General features: G+C 40.2%; 1 protein-coding gene across 7 annotated transcripts in view; it reads right to left on the bottom strand.

The window, feature by feature from the left end:
• Window positions 1–25,950, bottom strand: part of TSPAN4 (tetraspanin 4) — a 397,360-nt gene that overhangs the window by 39,112 nt on the left and 332,298 nt on the right. For all 7 annotated transcript variants that reach the window (XM_042884548.1, XM_042884552.1, XM_042884549.1 and 4 more), the window contains one exon: window positions 9,644–9,718. In XM_042884548.1, coding sequence (XP_042740482.1) covers window positions 9,644–9,718 — 75 coding nt within the window. The remainder of the gene's footprint in view (window positions 1–9,643; window positions 9,719–25,950) is intronic.

Here is a 25,950-nt window from a genome sequence, read left to right as displayed (position 1 = left end):
TTGAAAAAACCATTGCTTCTCTTTGTTTGAATGCATTCAGCTGCTCTTCTGCCAACTACAATGCATTCTCTATTCATCAAGGAAAAGGCGGACCTGAAAGAAATCTATGGGATGTTTTCTTGTGCATGTGCACTGTACAGAAAGAAATGTTGATTATTTCCCTAGTTTTTAAATATCGCTTCAATCATTCTGATTAATTCAAGTCTTAACTGCAATTCTTTTGGTCCTGAATTTTCAAAAGAATAACTGAATGTCTTATACAATGAATCCAACAATCACATGGTTTTGAATCAAAATCTTTTCCTCTCGTGCTTCATAACTTCCCAACACTGTTATTCTCTATAGAAACACTTTTTAGTTCTTTTCTTAAATATCTTCAAATGATCTTAGCATCTTTTCCCGTTTGTTACTTTTCCATAATTTCCCGATTTGTAACATGCAATACAGTTTGCTCTTTAACATGCCCTTCAAGCTGAACTCTGAAAAGGTTTCCTAAATGCTGAGGTTAGGGCTTTGTCAACAGAGGAAGCATCAGCACAGCAGAAGCCAATGACACGTATTGTTCTGCTTTCCTGTGGTTCACAGCAGCAAGCTGCAGCTGGCACAAACGTGTAGCAGAGCAGCAGCATCACTTGCTTGCAGCAGTAATGTGCAAAATGGACAGGGCAAGCAAATCAAAACTACATTTTTGTGTCATAATTCAGTCTTACACAGGAAAAAAACCCCTCATTTCTAAATTATATCAAAGACAGCTAGACGCAGAAAGAAGAGTACATGAAGATGAACGAGTTTCAAGAAGAAGGAACTGAACCTATACAGGGATATCTGTTCTCAAGGATGCCTTCCCTGCAATTTAAAGGGACAAAAGAGAGCACACTAAATAACTGCAGTAAAATAAAGTGGATTAAAATTGCGAGAAGGTTATAACAATCCTTGCATATGCCTCATTCTACTACTCCACACTGCTAATCCCAGGAAACTGTAAAGAAATTGTACTATACTGTCATCACCCAGATTATCAGAAGCACTCAAAATTTCAAGTAGGAAACGTGTGCATTCAGAAACTGTTCAGCCCAGTTGTCTCTCTACTTCCTGTTAAGATTTATCCCTTTGCTCAAAAGCTACTTCTCTCCCTTCTATCTCAACCTTTTCCTTTTGAGAAATATCACTGGCTTTGCTGCTCACTTGTAAAAAGATTCAGAGATCACAAATGATTAAAGATAAGTAGTCCATATCAAAGATGATTACAGATATATTTAGTTGCTGTTTTACTGGCAGGAATTCTTATGCACCATTGACTACATGGGTTTTGTAAATTTCAGCATGTATTTCAAAATTACAAGCACCACTGACTCATTCCTCCATCTTCACAGATTCAATCCTCAATTATCAGCCAACAAGACAACACCACCATATTGCTTCAGATGAAGGGCAGATAAGTGGAGCTATGCTGTAAGGTGGCTGCTTCATATACATCATGGAGTTTAAACAATTAAAACATCTGAATGTGATCTGCAGCCCCAAGTCAATACACTTCAGCTACAACTCCAACAAAGAGGTCCCTGAACAAGCAGTGACTTAGAGCTGCTGATCCACAGATCCGTCTTTTCTCATTTCAACTGGGAGCCATCCTGTGTATCCCATCACTGAGTTAAAAGGAAGGATTTGGAAGAATTTCAACTCCAAGTCATATGAATAAAGCGGTCTATCTTCAACACTGTTTTTCAGTTGCAGCTGACAAGTCTTAGACAAGAGCTGCGTGCTCCTGGCCAGCATGTATCGGGTGACACAAAAAGCCACCTTTCCTTCTCTTTCTGTACATGTAAAAATGTTAAACATTTAGTTTACTATCATTTTCTAATGTTGTCTGAAATACATAGTGACACATAAAAAATGTTCACAGAATGAATAAAAAATGCATTGTCTATTTCAATATACTATCTCAGTCATTCCTTCGCACTTGATGTTGCCTGTATTTAGATGTCTAAAGCTGCATTTTAATAATTTATCAGTTTTCTAAACCACTTTTTTCTCTTTTTGCTATTCTTTCCTTTCCTTTTTTTTTTTTTTTTTCTCCCCTAAAATGTTAGGAAACACATATCAGCATTTAGAGAAGATGCAAAGAAGGGATTCAAATGCCACTAAAGCCGGTGCTGATCAGTTGGCATGTACTGGAGTTCTCCTGGCCATTTCTACACACTGCAATGACTTCTTTGACCACAGCAGAGTTAAGTAAAGACTGAGTCTCCAGAATAGCAAGGTCCTCTTACACATATTAAGATATGACAGTATTTAGTACTTCCCACAATGTGCTGCATCTTGAGGATTCAGTTTTCAGCATCACTTCTGCCAGTCAGTAGAAGAGCTGAACTACTTACTCACTATCAGTAACACATTTTAAGATGCCCAGACAAAAAGTATGCACAGCTGTGCACACAGTAATGCTGATTATTAAATACACTGCTAGGTATCCCAAGGCAGAGGCCAGTTGAAGATTTGCACCACTCATAATTTGCCTGCTATGAAAACTAAAATTTAAGACATGAGCACTGGAAACAAATGTTTGTAAAAGTGCTCCCACAACAAAGAGATGTTCTCTGATGTGCTCCTGACATTACAGACTAATCTCTGATTAGGGATTACAAACCAGTGAGAAGGAAGCCCAGAAACATCACTTTCAGTTGTATGCTGATGCATTGCCATATATTTATCAAATGAATTTAGTGATGCCAGGAAATAAAAGACAGATCTAGCTGGCTTTAAGCCAGGCATGACGGCAGCAGTAGTGGTGTGTGATTCATCTACACAGCTCTGGGAATTAATGTCCCAGCCAGTCAGGCTGGAGTTCAGGACTGGATTTCTCCCAAGACAAAGCACTATTCCAAAGTGTGCAGTAGTGCAATATGAGCAATATTATACTCACTGCAGTACGAACAAAAATCCATTCTGACTAGGATGAGACACCTACAGTCTTCATTTCTGAACTCAACCACAGTAGGAATACATGAGGCATGAAGAGCTGACAGGCCATGCATTATCTATCTTTACGCAGGGTATTTCTGTTAGGCACAGAGCTTAATTTAGGAAAGTTTGATTTTCCGTTCCTGGCGCCCATTCCCTTGCTAGCACTTTACTCAAGGAATCAATTAGGCTCTGATCAACTGCTGATCAAGAGTTCCCAGTGGGGAGCCTTAATGCATTTTATCTGCTGTTACCGTTCCTAAATAACACCTATTTTGTAGCATGCACTTAATTCTTCTCATCAATACTTTGCTATCCTTCAACAACCCTGTTAATAGCAGTTTGCAGGTCCGCTTTCAATGTTTTGTTTTGTTGCTTTTTTTTTACAAATGAATTAGCAAAGCTGTGGAATTTCCAGTGGTGTATTTGTGTTTTTTTTCAGACACAGAAACAAACAAATTTCTCTTCACTTGCTCCTGCCTAAAAAAAAAATTGGTTAAACTGATGTGTTGGAGATAAAGACACTAAAAGGAAAGCTGTTTGAGAACAAATACAAAAAGATAGCCGCTAATGATTTAAAGCAAACATTCATTATTTTCCACTAAACTCCCTATGAAGTGAAAGGCCACCATCTTTACCCTCTTCAGAATTTTTCATTATTATTAGCATTTTCCCTAACAACACTTCTTTTAAAAGGTAAGAACACAAAAGGCACATATCAACTTTGACAAGACTTCAATATATGATTAAGTCAATCATGTGGATTTAAGCACACACTTAAGTAATCTGCTGAATAGAGACAGATTTAAACCCGTGCCTGAATGCATTGCTGAAAAGAAGCCAAAACGAATTGGTTATAATTAAATTCTTTTGATGAAATTTCTGCAACTCCCTATTGTGTGACACCAGTACTGAAATGCTAATAAACTAGTTAAAATTAAGCTTATTACCAAGTAAAATAAGCCACAGAGAAACGTCTGTCTTTTCTTATTTTATATATTACCACTTTGCATTAGAGAAATAAAATACTCGACCAGGGCTAACCCATGACCCTCACAAAGCAATAACTGCAGGGCGTCACAGTACAGGAGACAACCTACAGATTCCTCTACATCAACCTGCAGTGTTATTCCCGCTTCTCAGAGGAGTGGATTTTATCTCTGTCAGCACTTATGTAAAACTCTAACTTCAGAACACTGCCAGAGCGATGCTGCAAGCCAGGAACTGATCAGTGTGTGGAGAGCTCTTTTAAACACAAAACAAATTGAGCTCTAACTGAAAAATAAAGTGCTAATGTACCAGCTGCTCAAAATATCTTGTATACACAGATCACAGAATCACAGTTGGAAGGGACCTCTGTACAACCCCCAGTCCAACTCTGTTAAGCAGGCTCCTTACAGCAGGTTCTGCAGGAGAGCATCCATGCAGGTTTAGAATATCTCCAGAGAAGGAAACTCCACAAGCCTCCTGGGCAGCCTGTTCCAGTGCTCTGTCACCCTCACAGCAAAGAAGTTCTTTCTCATATTCAGATGGAACTTCCTGTGTTCCACTTTGTTCCCGTTGCTCCTTGCCCTTTTGCAGGGCACCACTGAAAAGAACCTGGCCCCATCCACTAGACCCGCACCCTCTAGATATCTATAAGCACTGACAAGATCCCCTCTCAGTCTTCTCCAGGCTGAAAACCTATGTTAATGCAGCACATCCTGGCAGAAATACCCCAGAGTTAAAAACAGCCTTGTTACCTCAAGACTCTCCTGCACACCAACAAACCAAGACACTGCCCACACTGATACTCTTCTGCAATTTTTCCAGCCTTGCCTGGCAGAATAGCTCTGTTCACTGAGGCAGGAGGAAGATACGGGCAGCCAATATTTCTTACTGTTGAAAGTTTTGAGCGATGTAAGAAGTTTAACACATGCCAATGCAATGGCACAAGCTAATTAAATGATCATGAAACCCTGGTAGGAAAGGTAGGACCATCTGACTGATGAGCAGTGCAGAGTGACCGCCTCCAGTAGTTTTGCAGCACTTCCCAAAGTGTTTTCTTCCACTAACTTAAGACCATCCGGAAACTGCACACACAGTTGGGGTGATCTGGCCCTTCACTTCAGCCTCCAGTACTCCATCTTCAATCAGATCTACCTCTTTCATGGGTTTGCCTGACAGGCCTGCCAGGCTGGCTAGGAACGTGAAGCCAAATGCAAAGGAGGTGGTGAAGGCTGAGCTATACTTGAAACCATACCCGCTACATTCCTCTACAGTCTGCTGCTTGTAATCTGTATGGGACCAGGCAAAACATCTATAAGAAGTTACAATCATTAGTAAAATGTTTTGAGAAGCAAAACAAGAAACAAAATAATCTACACATCAATCATATTTCAGTAAGAGAGCAGCAAAAACTAAAACATGTACTCATTATGATTCACTGTGCCACAGAAAACAAATGTTTTTCTCCCATTTGTGGGCATTAACTTGCAGCACCATAGCTCTGTCCATAAATCTGACAAAATGCAGACATCTGAACAAACAAAAGTACTGAAAAAAAACATCCACTATGGCTGCAAAAAAAAGTAAATATGGACTTGTTTTTTTTCTGAACCTCCAGGAGAACCATCACAGCAACAATAAAGACAATTTCTCAACACGGATGCAGTATACAGCTTAGAACTGGTACAAGACCATGTCTTTTACTAGCATAGTTTATATTTTAGCAGGGTCCAATTTGGTGTTGAAAAATACAAGGAATATCCAGCCTCTGTCAGAATAGGGCACAGATGCATTCTCTTTATCACAATATAATTAAGGTTACCCCTAACAGAACTCCATGGATCACTTATAAATACAGAAAGGCCCTCACACAGCAACAATTAACAATTAATTATTAGGCGTATAAAATATCAAATGTTTTCTCTGTATCTACTGAATCAAAATAATATATATCAAAGAGGAAATTCAAGCTATAGATAGGTAGCCATTCTCATGACTCTGGTAATATCACAGGAATACCTCAAATGGGGGCACATATATTTAGTCTTAAAAAACAGTGCTTAAGATTGACAATCATAATCACAACAACTCCCTTCCAGACCCATATATTTCAGGCTGATATTTCTGCCAGGACAAAACAGAAATGCTATGTATTTCTCCTGACACCCGTTCTCCATAGGAATGTGTTTCCTCACCCTTTTCCCCCACAGTCAACATTTCACTTCTGCAGAACTCAAAGGATTTATAACCAGTGTAATCAGGTAGGATGGAAAAGAGAAGCATTAACCAGGCTTGAACTCAGCGCTCCCTGCCAAGGAGTCACACAGTGCAGCCCCGAGAAGCAAGGAGTTTCTTTTACATCCTCCATTAAGCATTGTTGAGCTACTTCTCCAAGCCTTTCTCTCTTTATAACATCGCACCACATAGACAGCTTAGAGAAGGAGTTGTAAAGTCCAGGGCACTATTTATCTCACGAGGTCAAGACAAACATTTCTCCATCACAAAAAGGAAAGATAACGTTGTGGGGCACAGGAGCAAGACTGCAGCTTAAAAGCTGAGAGGCTGCTGCCAAGTCTCTGGGAGTGAGAGGTCAGTGCAGGCTGCCCCAAATCCAGCAGCCAGGCCTGTCCATCTCCACAGCTGCATGCTCTCCCACAACAAAAGAATAAAAGTACTGTGCCAAAAGCTGTAAAGAACTTTTGTCTTGATGCTTTTTAATAATGAACACACTACTAAATCAGTAGCCCCAGCGGTGGATACAGATGCATTGCATCTGTACGTGCTTGGATGCCTACTTGTGCTGCAGCAGATATCTCAGTACTGGACCTGGCTTGCCACTGTGGCCATTTTGCAGAAGAAGGAACAAAAAGGGCACTGGCAAAGTATTTTTAAGGTAGCTACAATGCCAGCCACACCACTGGCACAGCTCAGACTCTTGGCTTCTTTCAGCCAAGACAGCAAGAGCTTTACATTTAAGATCCGCCCCAGCTGCTTGCAAGCTTGGGCAGCCCTCTCAGCCCTGCTTCTTCATTAAGGAAATAACACTGCCCTGTTTCAAGCAGGGAGGGCTGAATAAACTGTAAAACGAGTGAAGCATCCATTTAACAAAGTAGAAGTAAACAAAAACTGCCAGGAAATCCATTATCCAATCAACTCTAAGCCTGGTAACAGAAAAAAATAATTGGACACCATTTTGCCCTGGGAAGAATTTCACATGCACATACACTCCTACTTTACTTCCAAGTAATTGAAAAAAATGCTGTTCACGTGCATACGTAAGTATATATATATAAAACCACATAAATATACATACATGATAGAGGAGGCCTCAAAGACTTAACCTGCAGTCACATTCTGCTTCTGTATGCAAAGTTGGTATTAGCTTCTCCTGATGTGTGGGTGTTAGCATAGATTGTTCCTTCACTGATCTTCCAAGGAACCACATTAACTCGGTAACTGTGGCACACCTGTCTTGGCTCACTGCACTACCTGTATGAGTGCACATGGCAATGCTGTTCTTCACATTAGCATAGCTGGCACACAACTGAAAGCATGCTGTAAGAAAATATCAGTTGTAGGCTTTTTTTTTTTTTAATAGGCAGGACTGCAAGCGTAACGCAGACACAAACCACTAATTTCCCCAACATAAAATCATGTATCTAAAGTCTCCCCATTTGATCATCCACAAGACACAGACTGAAGCAATTTCTTAACTCAGTAAACCTGAACTTGAACCAGAGTTCATATTTTAGAACCATTTTTGAACTTGCAGAAATCTGTATTGCACCTCCTGCATCAACCTACAGTTGGTGACCTGGAAAGAGGTTTAATGTCTTGATATACTTACCAAGAACGTAGATAGGGGTGCTACAAACCAACAGGTCTGAAGCAAGGAGGGAATCCCTCCTCACACTTTCATTATTTTTACCTCTGAAAGATGACCAGCACACTCAGTGAGAAACGTGTCGACATAACGGCATTGATTGCGTTATGAATATTTTCTTTTAATTATTATATCTTAATCATCCCTATACCCATACCATCATATCAGCCTCAGTAACTGCCAATGACAGGGAATTTTACGACACGGTGATGCAGAATATCAGAAACACTCGTCTTTTAAACATACTTCTTTGTATATAGAAAATTATGATTCCATATTTATTTTACGATTTTATATTTATATTCTATAATTCTAATTATAGAATTATGATTCTATATTTTCAAGTTCAAGACAGGCCTGTGATATATCAATATTTTAGAAACTGCTATCATTTTTTCCTCTTAGGATCTCTTAAGAATATGATTATCTTTCCTTTACCAAACTGAATCAGGACTGTCTCCATAACCCCTCCATGACTATCCTTCTCCCAACTGCCTGTTGCTTCTAATCATTTGTTTTCCTTCACCGAAATGAAGAAAACAAAACTGAATCCCAAATTAACAGTGAGGCAAGTCCTTAAATTTCAACAATGACATGATAATATTTTCTGATTCCTTTACCAACTGTTGTATTTGGTTTTTGGAGGCCTACTGCATATTAAGTAGATGCCTTCATTAAGTTGTCATCTATGACGTGTAGATCTTTCTCCCAAGAGGTTACAAGTAATTCAGAATCCAATAACGCATACAAGGAATTTAAATTGCCCTTTCTATTTTAATTACCTTGCAAGTTAATTCCAAGTCTCAGCTACAACATGCCATCCAACAACCTAGTCCTTTTCAATCCTTCAGAAGTGCACCTGACAATCATTCAGTGTTCATTAACTGGATAATTTGGAGCCTTTCTAGAAAGTAACGTTGCAGTCTTATCCACTCCCTGTCCACATTATCTTTAAACACAATAGATCCACTAAATCTAGATCTACTATTAATCTTCATTGTACTTATTTATACCATATGTAAGACATACAAATGTTTTTTCATTAAAAATAAAAAAATAATAAAAAAAAAACCCAAACTGCTTATTGGTCATATATCTGATGACTGTTCATGGCAAATTTTTGCCACCTACCCTACAGTTTTCCCTTAGTAATCATCAGTTGTAAGAGACTTCGTTACATCATTTTGATTGAATAGGCAAGTTATGCATAATTGCACGCTTTCACTTGATTTGGGGTTCATTCAAAGATGATATGGATAAGTAAATCTTGCCCTTGCACAGAAATAACAAGCGCAGGAACAGAAGTCAAACATAAGTCAAATTTGAAATTGCAAACAAAAGCTGAGTTTACTAAATTTTATCCATTTATAGGCTTCTACAGGTCTTACAAGGAGCAACTTGAAAAGATAATGAACTGTGTGCTTCAGCCAATGAGGCTTCCATTGATATAATATTAATACGGCTCTTAAATTGCAAACATTTTAGATTTTTAAGAATCCTGTCTGATGGCTCTGCCCACATGTTCCTAGTAAGCCTCATATGCTTTGTTGTATGTTTGCTGGTTTTTCCATTTTTTCTAAATTTATTTTTAAATGGTACAGGCACTTGGCAATGTCTGTGACCTTGAGTTGTACACACGAGCAAGCAAGAGAGCCCAGTCCTGTAAGGCTGTTTATGCATTCTGAGAGAGGTGTCTCAAGGAAGACAGAAGCATGACGTGCATACCAAGCCAAGTGCTTCATGATTTATTTATAGGGAAAAGGGGCATAAAATTTTGCTGAAGGGGAAAGAAAAATGAAGAATCTGACTTACCTTGTCTGTGTAGACGAAGAACAGAATCACAACAGTGAGCTCCAACAGAAATATAATTAACAGCATGATAAAAAACTGTCAAGAGAAGAAGGGGAAAGAAAAAAAAAAAAAAGCAAAAACAATCAACATCTATCTCAGCTTTTTCTGGATGCACAGTAAGTACATTCAGCAGACCATGCAAAAAGGGGAGTGGGAGTCAGACAGCAGAATGCAAAGCTGCTTACAGCAGAGCAGAGGGCACGCAACATGCAATAATCACAAAAGCAGGTAAACAACTAGTCAGAAATACACCTCTAACCATGTATGCATGGCTCATTTCTGTCACTGACATCAGCAGAAGAGCATAAAAACCCACATAGATGTGTTCCCCCCAGCAGCACTTTCTAGACTAAGCTTAATTTATTTTTGCTATCAGATCTCTTCAATTAACAAGATTTCACCAAAAACCACAGTTTAGGCTTCCCACTGCTAGAGAAGGTATCTTGGTTCATAAACCATGAAGTCATAGCCCTTTTCAAAGGGAACTGCGGGTTGAGTGGCAACCCAAAAACTTACACATCAAGTTAGCTTTAAAAGCAATTCCAGGTAGCTACACAGACTACCCATAGCTTTCAACTGAAAAGAGCTGATCTGTTCTTAAGACACCAACATAACGCTGGTCTGTATCTTTTTCTCCTTTGGAGTTCCTGTGGAACTGTGTAAAACCCAGCAGTTCAAAGCTCAAGGGAGTAGATAAAAGAAATCTTTCACACAGGGATTTCGGGAAGCCCTCAGCTCTGATATACTTTAGTGGGACAAACTCCAGGCAATGCACAACACCTCTGAAAAAAAATACACCTCTGCTTTTTGCTAAGAACCTGCACGGGTCTATAGCAGCAGCAAAACAGCAGTTGCACAAACTAGAACAAACCTTGCCTAAGCTGCAGATGAAAGTTTTGCAGGTGAGGAAGCAAGAGTGATTTTGGAAACTTTCAAGGCTCAGGCAATGGCCCTTCAACACAAATTCCATATGCTTAGTAGCTTGCAAGGCTGGAATTCTAATACTGAGCAACTCTGACTTCATTGAAACCCTATTCCCAAGAGGAAAAAAAAGTTATTGTCTGGCTTCAACCACAGGGCTACAAATCTATGAAAGTTTAATAGCTACAAAACCTTATCAGAGCTTCTTCTCTGCCTGGCAAGTCCAAACCAAACCTCTGAACCTATGGATTTCTGTGATTGAATGGAGGACAAAAGGTCAAGAAGGGGAAAATACCATTTTCCAATAGCACAATTAGACTGCCTGCAGAATGGACGGCATTTTGCCCCAAGAGTGTTAAATGAAAGTTTATTTTCAAATCTTCATCACGAGTATCTTCACACCTGCCTGACCCTAATACTGGATCCCATTACTGCCCTCTCAGTGATCTGAGTTCATTTCCATATCATTACCTTCCAGCTCTGGCCTTCTGTATAGCTTTGCAAACCAGTCTCGGTGCAGCTTGCTTATTATTTTTTACTTCAAACATTTTAGCCTGTTGGATAGAATTAGCTGAAATAAGGCAAGTAACATCACTCTTTGCAAAGATGCCTGATTTATTTAGCTGTGGGATGCTTTATTGCTCATCCATAACGCACACATTTCCCAAACCATACATGTGAATACTGTCCCCCTGTGCAATTCACAGGCTTAGCCTGGATCACACTAGGCTATTTCTGAAGCAAAAGGAGGGACTTGCACCCATTATCAACATCAGTAATAAAGCATTTCCTACCACAGGACCCCAGTTTCATCAGCTTATAATTTTGCCAAACTTGAATTGTCTAGGTTTATATATTCCAAGCTTGTTTCAGTATGAAGGATAAAAGCTTCTGAAAGAACATTTTTTTAAAAAAACAAACCAGTCCAATTACTTTTAAGAACAAGGCAGGGCAATGAATGCTACTGAGGTTAAATTTCTGTTGGCTTAATTTGAAATTCTTTTATGCTCCAGCATTAGGAGCAGGGACCTGCAACAAGGCACCGCTCCATTTCAAGCAAGTGCCTTTTGTCTTACCCAACTGCAAGTGGATTTTTGTGGGCAAGTCATTAACCTTCAAAAACCTGCACTTCACATAACCAGTACAGACGAGAGGGCTCAGCTAGCTGCTAAATTCTTAAAAGCCTACAAGTGCAGAAGGCCTATGCAAATAATTCCTGCTGCTTGTGTACAACCACACAACTCCCAAACCACTCCAAAACTTTGCCCTCTCATGACACCACACAGACCCACCATGCCTTTCTGCTGTCCCCTCAGGATCAATATCCCCCAGCCTCATCTCACAGGAACCTGGACCAGTGGATATGGACAGGAACCTGCTCAAGAGCTGGGAGCTGGAGAAAGAAGAGATGGAAAGACACCTGGAGGGAAGCACGAGGGCTGGTGAGCAGGGTACACCTAAGGGGATGCCAGTGCTGAAGTCAGGAGGTTCACCAAGAAAAGCAAGACAGCTGGGATGTGGCCAGGTGACACTGCCATGCAGGACAGGTGCAATGGAGAGGGGACAAGCCTTTGCTGACCCCCTCCCTGTCCCTAAATGTGATGGGTTCGGGTGTTAACAGGCAGGGCTCAAAATTTAAGAAATGAGAACAAAAGCCATCCTAGTGATGTCCAAGTCTATCCAAAGGCTCAGAGGTTCCTGCACAGATTTCCTCTCCCACCCACAGCTCAGTGCAACTTTCTGGCAGACTGGGGAACAAAGTCACTATCGCAAGATTTCAGTTTCATGCACTGCAGGTTTTGGAAGTCATACAGTGAAATAAAATTAACATTGTTCAGAAAGTCAAAACCTAGATAAGCAGGATTTTGCTTTTCCTCCACAGAAAAATACTCCTACTTTTAAAGAAAACCTCTGGTTTTATCTTTCTTATTATTCACACTCATTGACAGAAAGAATGCGGTTATATAACAGATAACATGCATTAGCAATCCCACCGTGTGCAGACAGTAGGGACATCCACTGTATCTTTTATTGCAAAGGTAAATTAAGTGAGGTCAGCCTCAAGGCGGAGGCTTAAAATTCATCATCTGCTAAAAACTGCAGCACTTACATGTCAGCACATTTATCATTTCCCTCCAATGAAGAACCCTACCTGAACCCAGACCAACATGTCAGAAAGTAAAAAAAATAAAATCAAATCAAATAAAAGCAGCAATAACAAAGCTTCAGATGGACCTGGCTGCAAAGCACAGCCTGCGTGCTTCATCACATCTTCTGATCCACTGGACTAAAGTGCACAGATGGCCGCACGCACAACCTGCCCCTCGATTCCCAGTGCACCTTCCCACAGAAGTTCACGTTCAGTTCCAAGTCTCAGCATCATCCCAAAGGAAATCATGTCCAATCTGGGGCCAGAGGTGGCTTGGCACATCCCATTCAAATTTAAAGGGGAAAAACATAAAATCACTGAAGGCTCGCAGCACTTAAAACCCCAACAATTCTATAGGAAATTCAGCTCATTTTCAAATAAGGTCTCTCACTGTGTTGATAAATACGGAGAGGAATAAAAATGAATTTTTCTGCAGCCCACTGCAGGCTGCTGATATAAAGATTTACTCATGGAGAAACAACAATCCCAACGCAAAGCATTCATATAAAACTCCACAAAAAGATTAATCTGACCTTGCACAGAGATGCTTTACCACACTACATGTCAAATGGTAGAAACCAACCTAACAGAGGTTCACTGGAGAGGTACCTTCTGTACAGTGTTACCTAAATTACACCTGAAAGAACTCCAGAGGATTTTTGTTACAAAGAGAGGTAAGGTGATGCCTTTTTTGTCTACTTACCCCTGCTTAGTTCCAAGCCCTAAGAAAACTAACAGTAGTCCATTGGCACTGACCTTCATAGTCTATAAAGCCCATCACCCTTTCACAGGTTCCCATTAGAAGGGTAGAAAATGCAATGCTGGAAAGCCTACTGCAGAGCTAAGCACTGCCCTTCTGATACCAGAGAGAGAAAAATGTATCAGAGGAGATCCCAGTTTGTAAATCAATCCACAATGGAGTTGCAGTAAATTTTTGACCCATTAGTCTCTAGTCTCTTCATCCAGCACCAGTCCTTGATCCCCCTTACATGCATATAGTCATAGAATCATTTGAGTTGGAAGGGACCCTTAAATGTCATACAGTCCAACCCCCCGTGATTAACAGAGATACCTACAGCTAAGCCAGGTTGCTCAGAGCCCCAGCTTTACCTTAAATGTCTCCAGGGATGGGGCTTCCACCACATCTCTGGGCAATCTATTACAGTGCCTCATCACCGTTATTATAAAAAGCAAACAAACAGAACAAAACCACCTTCTTCCTCATACCCAATCTAAATCTCCTCCTTTAGTTTGTAGCCATCTCCCCTTGTCCTATCTCAGAGAATTATTAATGTTTTCTTCCCAACAAACAAGATTCTCTCATTTCCTGAACGTTACAGATACTTGCACCTCTACATGATGACCAAGCATCATACACTAATGCATAGGATTGGGTCCTTTTTCCCCACTGCTTCTCCTTCCCAAATCTTAATAGTTCTATCATGCTGCTCAGATTGCCCTCCTCTCTATGTCAGAGGTAGCTAACCTCACAGCCTCCTGAAAGAAAAAGTAACCAAGTACAAGAAAAACCATCTACCATTGCCTTGTTAGTCAAATGTTACAAACATTTTGTAAGGAGATAAAAACATTACAACTGATGATGAAATCAAGAAAGCTCTGTTTAGCCTGACCCCAGACGTAATGCCTTTAGTGTGATGGAAATCTTTGTCAGACAAGGAGGCAATACGATGTCAGGGTACCAGACCCTCTCTTCTCACTTAGCTAAATATGAAGAGACAGAAGTTTCTTACTAAGTATTAATCAGATCCTCTTTGACAAACAGCAGGACAATACATGCATCACTCCAAACGTAATTCCTCCTATTTATTTCCATGGAAATTAGAACAGATAGAATGAAGACAATAACACTATTCTGTAGAGCAAATTCTCAGCTACAAAACACTGTTTTCCATCATCACCACCTTTAGCTATGTCTTTTCACCAGTGAAGGTCCTACATGTGGCACTCATAAAAATCTGCACCAGTGGAGATGACTGTCTGTTGCCATGCACGTTGAAATGCATGATCCATCACCTCACTGTGCTCACATCCACTGTTTGGTCTCCATAAACGGTCAGCAAGGGTTAATGAATGTTAGTGGTGCCATTTTTTTCCATACAGAAGAATTCAATCCCCCATCTTTATTTCTTTTGCTCTTCCACGTCAGATGCCATTCAGTCAGACTGCCCCTCTGCTGCCATCTGTCACACAGCAGCAAAATGTAATGGAGTATTGGTGGGAAGGTTCAACCTCTACTGAAACCTCTACTGACATGCCACCAACACCCACCTCTGATATCATGGGCCAATGCAATCAAATAGAGGCATTACTTTCAGAACAGCCCTCATGTTAAGAAAACCCAAAAGCCAATAGTCTCTCTGGAATAGTGACATGTTCCAAAACAGTTTAAAGATTCATGGCTTAGCAAATAATTTGTTTAGGCCAAACAGCCTGTAAATCAGCACAGCCTAAGAAACTGGACAAATACTTCAGCAGTCAGCTTATGCTGTGTTTTATTATGCACTGCCAATGCTGTTAATCTCCAGCAAGCTATGTGATGTTGGCCTGAAGCAGCTCTCAGAATGAAGAGGGAAATATATATATAATATATATATTTTTTTTTTACAAGCAATTTTGCCTTTATTACAGCAGCTGCAAGTTTGATGCAGTCATAGTCAAGCCATTTGCTACTTAATTTGGCTTGATTACTAAGTTCTCATTTGATCAGCTTTAATTCTGATATTACATTTGACTTCCTAATTAAGAAGCATCTCAGGTAGAAGAAATTACAGAGCATTCATATTGGGCCCAAGTTGCTGGTCTTCCAAGACAGCTCTGAACTGATGGCCTAGTAAAGATTTTGTTTGCCTGGTCCTAACATGCACAGATCAAAGTTTGGTATAAGAGATCAGCACAGCTCCAGTAACTGGAAGACAGTCTCCTAAAATCACAGAAGCACACAGGTTGGCAATGACCTCTGAGGCTTAAAAGAGCCCATGGCCACACAACTGTTACATTTATCTTTTTACCACGATTTTAAACAACAGCAGATATTAAAGCACAGGTTCTCTGCCCACTTGAAAGATCCCTACTGTCCTGATCAAAAGGAGAAGGCCCCTTATTGCTGAGTTTAAAAGGAAGATTATCAGATCATATTACTGTGCTGTAGGCTGAGGTTATCAGCCAAAAAAAAAGGCTGTTTTCCTTCTTCCCTCAATTGATTTTTGGATTACGTTTTGATACAAACAGATGTACTACCAAATATTACACTGCGTTCTGCATATAACCTTCTCTGCAGGGACATCATTTTATTTTCTATGCTGAAGGTATAAATGGTATCTCGCTTTTTTGAATAAACAAACACAAATCAAACCTTTATCTACAAATTCAGAGATCCAGAAAGCCAAATGAACTTCATGGATTTTATAGCAGCCACAATTTACCAACCTACTGGAAAATGAAGAATTTAGCTTGAATTTAATATGCTCTTTAATTTTTCCATTATCTTATCATGGATTATATTCTCTATAACTGAAGTAACATTTAGGAGGCCAAGGGGAGCTGCTGCACTTCTACAGTTGGTACTGACAAAACCTTCTGATCTCCTGCCTTCTCCCACAATAAACTGAGAAAAGCGGAGAGAACAGAACAAAAAGTGTCAATTGTATTGACAACTTAGAAATGACTTCTGCAGCCTGGAATACTTGTACAAAAAAGTCAGGGCAAGGAATAAGGAATGACAGGACAGAGCCAAGACAGTAGTATCAACTGGCATTACAGTCAAGAAAATCCCACTCTATTGCTCCTTTATACGAACTTCACAACAAAGAGAAAGGGCAACTTGCATCCATCACAGCAGATTTCACATCTCAGTACCAAAGTTTTTGCTGATGTTCAGTTCAAATTCTCCTTTTGTTAGTTCCATACTATTGCTCACACCTCTTGTAGTGCCATACTTTCCTTCTGCCAATAGTATTTAGACTCCTTGAACATTTTATACATCCTATCCAAACTCTCTCTTAGCCATGCTGTGCATACCTGGCTTCTAATACTTGCTTAGAAGTAAATCTCTTTAGCTCCATGATCATTTCATATTTTTTTTCAGTATAAAAAATGCTAAGTTTGCTCACAAACCGTAAAAAAGCAGTACTGTGTAAGAGCAGACTTATGAACAGAAATTCCATTATGAAAATGGCATGTATTTAAATTTGGCTCATCAGCTATTATTCTCTAAAAGCCTTAACAGTTAATTCATCTTGATTGCGACAAAGTTTTGCATGCATTATGCCTGGTGGATATATAACACAGCTTGGTTTATGTTCGGACCGTATTTTTTATGAATGTGCAGATATTCCTGCTGATGAATAAGTCTCAAAGAAGTCTAGAGTAACTATTTATGGGAAGATATACAACATATGCAGAGTTAATGCAGATTATCATCATTTCATTTTAGTCTCATTACTGCTTTCAGTTGGAATTATCCAGCCTTACAGCACTCATGAGAGCTGAGAAACTCTACATTCCCATACTATTACTATTTCTAGTCATTTCCCATCCTTTCCAAAAACTGGTTCTAAATTAATTCAAGTATTAGCTAGCTATCACTGGCGCATGAGAAGAGTAGGTGGGTACAAGCCCACTTAACACGACCACAAATTATTTCTTAGCATAAACAAGGGTCTCGTGGGCCTCTGACTCTCTTTAAGGGTTGTTTCAACTCTCCTGTAGAAGTAATGCGAAGGCATAATGTGATCTGGTGTCTACCTTAATCCTAGTCAAGACGGAAACTCAGCCTACCTGTAAACTAAAACACAGGTTAAGAAAAACTGAAAGATCAGACTGGCTCTCTCAAGACCGTGTGCTACTTCATTAATAGCACAGCAATTACTTGAGTCCAACTGACACAGCTAATGCAAAATACAACTAAAAGACTGTCTTGGGATTAATTCAGTATTCTTCCCCTATGGCAAAGACATATAAAGTGAATTAGTGTCTAAATTTACACCTTTTACTCAGACTTAATATCACCTCTGTACTCAGTAAACGTAGCTTCTGCCTGACTCTACCTTCCCCAGGATATTTCTTGTCATCTGAAGTAGCAGCATGACAGGCAATTGGCCAGCTCAGTGCCCCTGAGAGCAGCAGTGACTGGTCCTCATTGCTCTGCCCGAGGAGCAAGCAAATTGGCAGGGCTGGCTTCACATCCATGTTCACTGAACATCTGGCCATCAGCTGCTGGGCACACTGATAGACGTGCCCTCGGGATCATCAGCGTAAGTGACATGAGTGGGCTGCTTAGGGACTTAGCATGACCTGAAGGGGAAAAAAAACAAAACAACAAAACTGAAATTCTGCAGGATTCCCCTTATGCATTTGGAAATCTTGAGTTAAACTTGCAATGGGACCACATCTGCTGATTATAAGAATAAGATGTCTCTTATTTCTAGGAGTCAAAACTGCACTGCAAGTGAAGGAAATACTGGTAAGCACATGGCTGAGGTGAGTAAAAAGGACAAGTTGGAGCATTTTGTTTGTATTTAAATTACACCACTGGTTTTCCACCCAGTCCGCAGTTCCCAACTGTACCACACAGACACGTACTACACGTACTACACTGCTGCTTCAGATGTGTATAGGTCAGTTTTGCAACAGCTCAAAATAAAATGAACAGCAAATCAGCTTGGTTTACTTTGTTCCACTCCATACATTCTCCTCCTGGAGAACCAACATGCCTCTAACATCAATGAAACCTTTCTTGATAGGCATCAATGACTTGTGCCAACTAGCTTCCAACTCTACCTCCAGAATTAGATGTTTCTGAATTTAATGTAATTCAAATCCGTAAAGAGAAAAGCCAGTGATGCTCTTCAGAAAGCAGTGCTAAAGTAGCTAAAATAGCAAATGAATGGGAATGTAAGCCCACACATTGCTTCTTTAAACCTATGGCTTCATCTGAGGAAATGACTGCACTGTTAGGAAAAAAAATAACATCATACTTCATGTTCACAAGTGAAACAAATGTCTGAGCTGGTGAGGAGCATACAGCTTTCTTTTGCTTCTGAAATGGTAAAGCCCTGTTGTCTACCAGGTCTCACAAATGACTGTAGGTCAGTGCAAAATCCCACAAAAATCAGCAGAACTTCATTTTATAAGTGCATGGCTTTATCTGTCTGAAGATGCAAGCCCTGGTAGAAAACAAGTTTACTCAAAAGTATTTTCCAGAGATCCAAGCACAATGTAGTCTCATGCTCTGTTCTTCCTCTATGAGTTTCACTGGGTTATGTAATTATCCTGGCAATTTGATACTCACTGATGTAGCCGTGGGCTGCCTCAAATCCTTACAGACAGCAGCAGGACAAAACGAGGCCTGCTGTCAAGGTCTCATTCTGGAAAAGGCTCTGATATTTTTATTTTCATTAAACTCTAGCATATAAGAGTTGCTTCAATGCCTGGACTAAAAAGATAGGCTAAGGGGGTTTTCTAAGTGATGGGGAATCCTGAGCCCATGCAGGATTTAGAGGCTAATGTTAGTACCACTGGGTCAATCAGCCAGGCGCTGGGAACTCTGAAACACTGATAGCCACTTATACAAACAGCTTCAACCTTCACCTGTTACAAACTAGTACAGCTCTGCTGACTCCTGCTCGTGGCACCATTACTCTGTTTGTCTGCCATAAAGCAGCATCTTGGCACCACGTAAGATAACTGAAGGACTTGAAACGTACTGTGTGCTAGTGGCATAGATCAGTCTACATTATACAAGCATGACCTTATGACATAAGCTTGTTCTACATATTTGAGCCTGAGCTGAAGTCTGAAGAAAAAAAAAAAAAAGGGAAGGAAACCATCTTTGTTCTTTCTGTCCCTCTGTCCCCAGGTATTTTGCCTAGCTACTACCAGAAATGAAGAAAGGAAAAGGAAGAGAAGGACTCACCCAATCCTAAGTTTTAGCATCAGTATCAGACAAGCAGAATTCATTAAAAACTTATCAAAAAATCATAGAATGGCTTGGGTTGGAAGGGATCTTAATAATTAACTAGCTCTAACCCGCCTGCTGTGGGCAGGGCTGTCACTAGGTAGATCAGGCTGCCCACAGCCCTATCCATCCTGGCCTTGAATGCCTCCACGATCAGCACAGCCACAGCTTCTCTGGTCAATTTGTTGCAGTGCCTCACAGACCTAAATGCTTAATAACAAAGGAGAGGCAACCAGACTACTGAAGTTTGCTTACAGTTTAAAGAGGCAGCAAGGAAGCACCTTTACATGTAACGCAGCGCTACCTAAGAAGCGTTACACACAACATAGAACGCTCTCAGGCACATCACTGCGTGTCCTTCTGTCTTTCTGATCTTTGCATCACTTGCTGCTGTGTCTGCAGCCACAATTATCTTGATTTTTCTACTCAGATCACTAAAATAACATAAGCTGATGTGCTAAGCTGGGGTGAGAATCTACTGTTTGTTCTGTAGCATAAAATTACTGAGATGAAGTCATTCATGGGCTATTTCTTTCCCATTTAGTTGTTCTGAAATAAATTCCCTATCACCAATAGAGTTTCAGCTGTCAGCTCACTGATTGGATGCAGTAATACTATTGAAAACAGTAGGGGTTTTAGTTGTCTTTTCTTCTCACTCATTAACTTTTTCCTCATTTTCTTTATTGCTATTTCACTTACAGATGAGCTGGCTGAACTTCAGAAAACTCTCAATAGCGCAGCAGAAAACATCACTGGCACTCATTTTCCTCTAGGACTATTCCAGAAATAAAAGGCTTTTGATGGCTGGATAGTCATTCAGATATAGACTATCAGCAGTTTCCACAGCCAGGCTCACCTAACACAAAGGTTTAATTCTGATCTTATTCACACTAGCAACTGTGATGAACTCCTCACTTACTAACATGGAGTCCTCACTTAAATAGAGCTGAGCATACAGAGCTGTCTGTTAATGATTATTTTCTTCCCCCTTGTCACTAATCATTCTTTCAGCTTTTCTAGCAGAAACAAAACTCCAAACAAAACAAAAAATAGGCTTAATCAGGAACAAGGGGAAACAGGGCATGTCTAAGCCATCTTCTTTCTTATCTGATCCTTGATTTGATACATGCCCACTGTTGACACTTCACAAGAATGATGACTACTTTCAGCCATCGGAGAGCAAGTCAGCATTTTTTCTTTTTCAAGTCCCTTCCCCATTCTAAAATACTCCTGTACTATATGGCAAAGAATCACCTACATACACTGAAAGCCTTTTTAGACCTTAATATCTCCACAAGCAGACCCATCCTCTACCTCTTCTGATAGGCGCGTTGCCCACTGTGCTCATGCCAACTGGGAGCAGAACATGTTCCTTGTACCAAATCCTAGGGGGAAAAACAATAACAAAACAGTGGCACAAAATGACAGGATGAAACTGCCTATGAATCATACCACCTACCAACCTAACAACATGGGTTGTTATTCACAACAAAAGAGTCTTCAAACATATCTACACACATGAGCTCTTACAACCAGGCAGACACAATCTCCTGGCCCAAAAGTAAGTTCCAGTTTTCAAAAATTTTGCATTACACAACGCTCACTTGCCTTTTCTGGCAGCTTCTCTAAATCTCCTGTTTCCCACTTAACTGAAAATAATGTTGCAATTAGGGTAATTGACTTAGAAACCAGCTGAATGTACCAACTGGGCACTTTCAAAAGGACATAAATTGAGAGATAACTTTGCTTTGGAACATTTATTTATTATTTAGGCATAATACATGTGAGGAAAAAATTCCAAGTTATTATCTCTATTATGGAAACATGGATTAAATACTTGCTAAAGGTTATTGTAGAACACAGGACAGCTGGACATGTTCTACTGACATCAGGAAAAGACGACACAGGCACTGAGTTGTGATTTAGACAATCTGGGTTTGTTTCGTATCTGCACCCCATTCCCCCGGTGCAATCTATGCAAGATGCTTGGTTTCACTGTGCTGCAGCTCCCCATCTGTCTAATGAGGGTAATAACACTGTCCATTTGTCTTATCTATTTAGATGGTAAGCTCTACTGGGCAGGGACTGCTCCTTACCAGGAGTTTATTCAGAATTCATACACAACTGACTGATCTCTTGGGCTGCCTGCAGGCGATACTGTAATACAGATCATGAATAATGTGACCCATCATGATTTAACATCTGGAGTTGGGTTTTTTTAACCTGGGCTATCCACAGTGACCTTTCCTTTTTGCCCACTGATGTACATTGCATATGAAAGAGAGAACAAAACATGTATGCAAGACAGAACTTTGGCAATTTAGGTCCTCAAACATAGATCTTAAGCAGTTAACCTAAAAGACGATCTTTACACAGATACTTAAAAATCAGTGGAGTCAACAAGTGAGCATGAAAGAGAAAATAGTACTTAATCAGGCATGAACTTCTCTAGCATAGAGCAACAGCACAGGCACATTTACATACAGTCACTGCCTAAGGGGGATGTCAGTTCTGTGATCAAATCATCATAACCAATTGCACTAGAGTGGCAGAGTGAGCTGGTGCCCTACCTTCTGCAAGGACTTGACCTCTGCTGAAAAGCATATACATTACAATGATGTTCAAGTACACACACTGCAAGTCTTTGTCAAAATTCCCAAAGATGAAAGATAAGGCTAATGGCTCTGACAGACACTGGAACTGTAAGCCATTTGCAATGGAGGAGGAAATAACAGCAAATTCCCCACTTTTTTTCTCTTCAGAATATCCTATGGAGATTTGCAGCACAGGTAGATGATACTGTAGGGAGTGATCAGATACTTATGAAAAAGATCCATGAAGTCAATAATCTTTCTTGCTCAAGTCAGACTCTTAGCTTATTAGCTGTCTTCTGTTCAGGACAGTGACCCAACCTGTCAGAATAAAGCTGCCATTTTCTAATTACAGAAGATTTTTTAGCACAGACACTGCTGTTATATGATACTGAGCAGCCAGAATAGCAGAGAAGTCAAAGGAATCGTACTAAAGCAAGAAAGCATTGTTCTCCTGCTTCCCTCATCAACTTGCATCTGTTTTCAGATGCAAGATTATATATGCCAGGTTGTATACTTATTTCAAGAAATACTAGTTGCTTTGATTTCCCTAGGGAAATTTAATGATGGAAAAGTTTATCTTCCTTCACGCTGTAGCTGGAGCAAATAAAAATGATTGTAAATACCTATTCTTTGTTTAGTGAATCTTAGAATGACAGCTGTGCAATTCATCTCATCTGCATACTTTTTTTCAGAATGCGTAGGATGGTTGAGGTTTCCTTCCCATTTTTCTGTCGTGCTCCATTTTAGATTTTCATATTATTCCATTTCTCTGAATGCAGAAAGATAGAAATGGGCCTGTTTCTTAAAAGATTAAGGAGGCAGTGTCCCCAGCTATACAATGCCACTAAATAAAGATATCTGCCAGCTCCTTACTTGGTGGACACTAGATTAGTCTTTTCAAGTCAGTAAAACTGTGAAGCTTTAGGTTATCTAAACACTTTATTCACAGGGTTAATGCAGTTCATTCCTGAAGTTCCTTACACCCAGCTATGAAAAAATCTCATTTACAAATTAAATTCTACTGCTGTTTTTGGCCTCCCTTCTCTGTTTGTCCTCTGTTACTTGAAACATTTTATTTGTTCTCCTTCCTTTCAAAATCATTGGCAGTTCCAGAGGTATGCAATTATTATCATTTATACTTAACATCACAACAGCCTCATACCAAAGAGCTTAAAGGTTTGCACTGACAACCTAATAGGAAAGTTAGAAAACACAAAGGTAGAGGATTAGAGCCTCCTCTGCTCTGTAACTTCCTGTATGAAATACAGATAAATTGAAATGTCTCTTTGAAACCGCTCATTTCTTGTTTACCCAAGCAGGCTCCTTAAATAAATCTAACACCTTATCACATCATCAACCAGAATTCATAAGGCAACATCGTATACACGCAAATCCAGCTATCTTGAACACTGAAAAGGCTTCTGCTGCTCCAGTGCAGGTGAACTATGCTGGTAGTACTCTTCCCCTGCTCCACCCTCAGCCTATTTTAATACACCCACGTCGCTTTGTTCCTCTGGCTATATTACCACCTACTTCCTCCAAACCACCTATCCAAACACCAGCAGCAACCTGAGGCTACAGCGTGTTTTTCTTCTTTCTTCTGCTTTTAGAAAGCTAAACAAGAGATGCTTCCATTGCATGGGAGAACTGCCTTTCCAATCCTGTCATTAGGATAGGGCGTGCTACAGAAGACAACAGCAGGTGGAGGTCCAAATTGTACTTGGTTACACCAGGTGTGTCCATATAATTCATATGCTTGCAATGTCATAAGAATCTTCAAGATCTCAAGGGCATGACTTCAGAGCAGGAGGTGACAGGCAGGATGGACAGAACATATGGAGGATCAGATGACATTCACATCATCTTTATTTATGTCTGCATCCATAGTGAATATTCCTGTCTTTCTCTCACACTCATCAGTAGAGGACAGAAGGAGGGCAATGAAACCTGCTGCTCCTTCAGACATAAACAGAAATCTCTGCTCAGTGGAGCAACGTTTTATCTCACATACATAGGTGATAACAAGAGGATTTGCCACTCCAGCATGATAGCATCCTGGGGAACACCTCCAGCATGGATGAGCTTCATCAGACTATTGAATATAGGGTAGTGAAAGATACAAATGACATAACTTCCTACCTTTTACTTCTTGCTTGCATATTGATATTAAGATCTTTTTTTGCTGTTTATAAGCCCACCATGGATTTGTTTAAACTGCCTGCAGACCTTGTATCACTTCTGCCCATTTCAGTTCTGCAAGTTTGTTTAGCACTTGCCTCTTTACTTGGTCGGTTGCTGGGGCTGGCCAAATGCTAATGAGTAGGAAGATATTAAGAGAATCAAATAGACTATCTGGTGAGTAGCACAACAGAATGCACTACCTATACTGTCAAATAGCTTCCATCAGCCCAACTTAAGCATATCTGTGTGCCTGGACTTCAATTTCTCTGTCAAAGTGCTATCAAAGCTCTTGTTTACAGACAGAAGTAACACTTAGGAAAAAATAGTTTCTAAGTTAAGAAAAGTTAGCTAAACCAAATAATGCATAAGAAGATATGGCAGAAACATCACGCATGAGCAAGACAATTTACTCATGAGTTGCTGTCATGCTCGAAAGTGGGTCCAGAGGAGGCGACTAAAATGTTCACAGGGCTAGAGTACCTCTCCCATGAAGATAGGCTGAGAGAGCTGGCATTGTTCAGCCTGGAGAAGAGAATATTCCAGGGAAACCTTACAGCAGCTTTTCAGTACCTAACAGGGGCCTACAGGAAAAATAGGAAGGGACTCTATCAGGATGTGTTGTGATAGGACCAGGGATAATGGCTTTAATCTGAAGAGGGTACCATTCAGATTAGGTATAAGGGAGAAATTGTTTACTCAGAGGGTGGTGAGGCACTGGAAGTGGTTTCCCAGAGAAGTTGTGTATGCCTTATCCCTGGAAGCATTCTAGGCCAGGTTGGCTGGGGCTCTGAGCAACCCAATCTAGTGAATGGCAATCCTGACTATGGCAGGGGGCTGGAACTAGGTGATCTTTCAGGTCACCTCCAACCCAAGCCATTTGGTGATTCAATGATTCTATATAGCAGCTCAATATCAGGTCTAAGGGAACACACTTCCAAAGTGAAGAAAGTGAAGTAAAATAGAAGCCACACAGAATGACTAGACAGAGAAATAGGGCTCAGTGATGGTACCAAATTAACTCAAGTTTCCCAGCTCTCCCATACAAAGAGTTTCTAAAACAAATTGATTCTATTCTTTTATCTAACTTGATCCACCAAATACAATCAAGTGCAATCAAGACCAAAAGTATTTTGCTGTATGTGTTAGGAGGAGCAAGAAGCCTTAACAGCTCCATCTCCCCTAAAGGATGCAAATCTAGTTGACGGAGGAGATTCACTCTAGCTGCAACAAGGACAAGTGATCCTGTGAGAATTTGCCTATGCCAAAAAGGTTAGTGAGGGCCAATATATCAGAAACTCTCGCAGTACTAAGGACTGACAGATCCTGATCTGTGTGAAATAAGGTGATTAACAGCCTTTTTACAGTGGAATCGCCAGCTCAGTAAATGAAACCCCAGCTTCACTTCACTATAAGGTTTGATGGACCTCATTGTGAAGTACAAGACTTC

Source organism: Lagopus leucura, unplaced genomic scaffold (genome assembly GCF_019238085.1).
Source record: "Lagopus leucura isolate 7727_CA_CO unplaced genomic scaffold, USGS_WTPT01 Super-Scaffold_100044, whole genome shotgun sequence".
Classification (NCBI taxonomy): Eukaryota; Metazoa; Chordata; class Aves; order Galliformes; family Phasianidae; genus Lagopus; species Lagopus leucura.
Note: the sequence above shows the minus strand (reverse complement) of the source record. Positions and strands in the feature narration are given on the sequence as shown.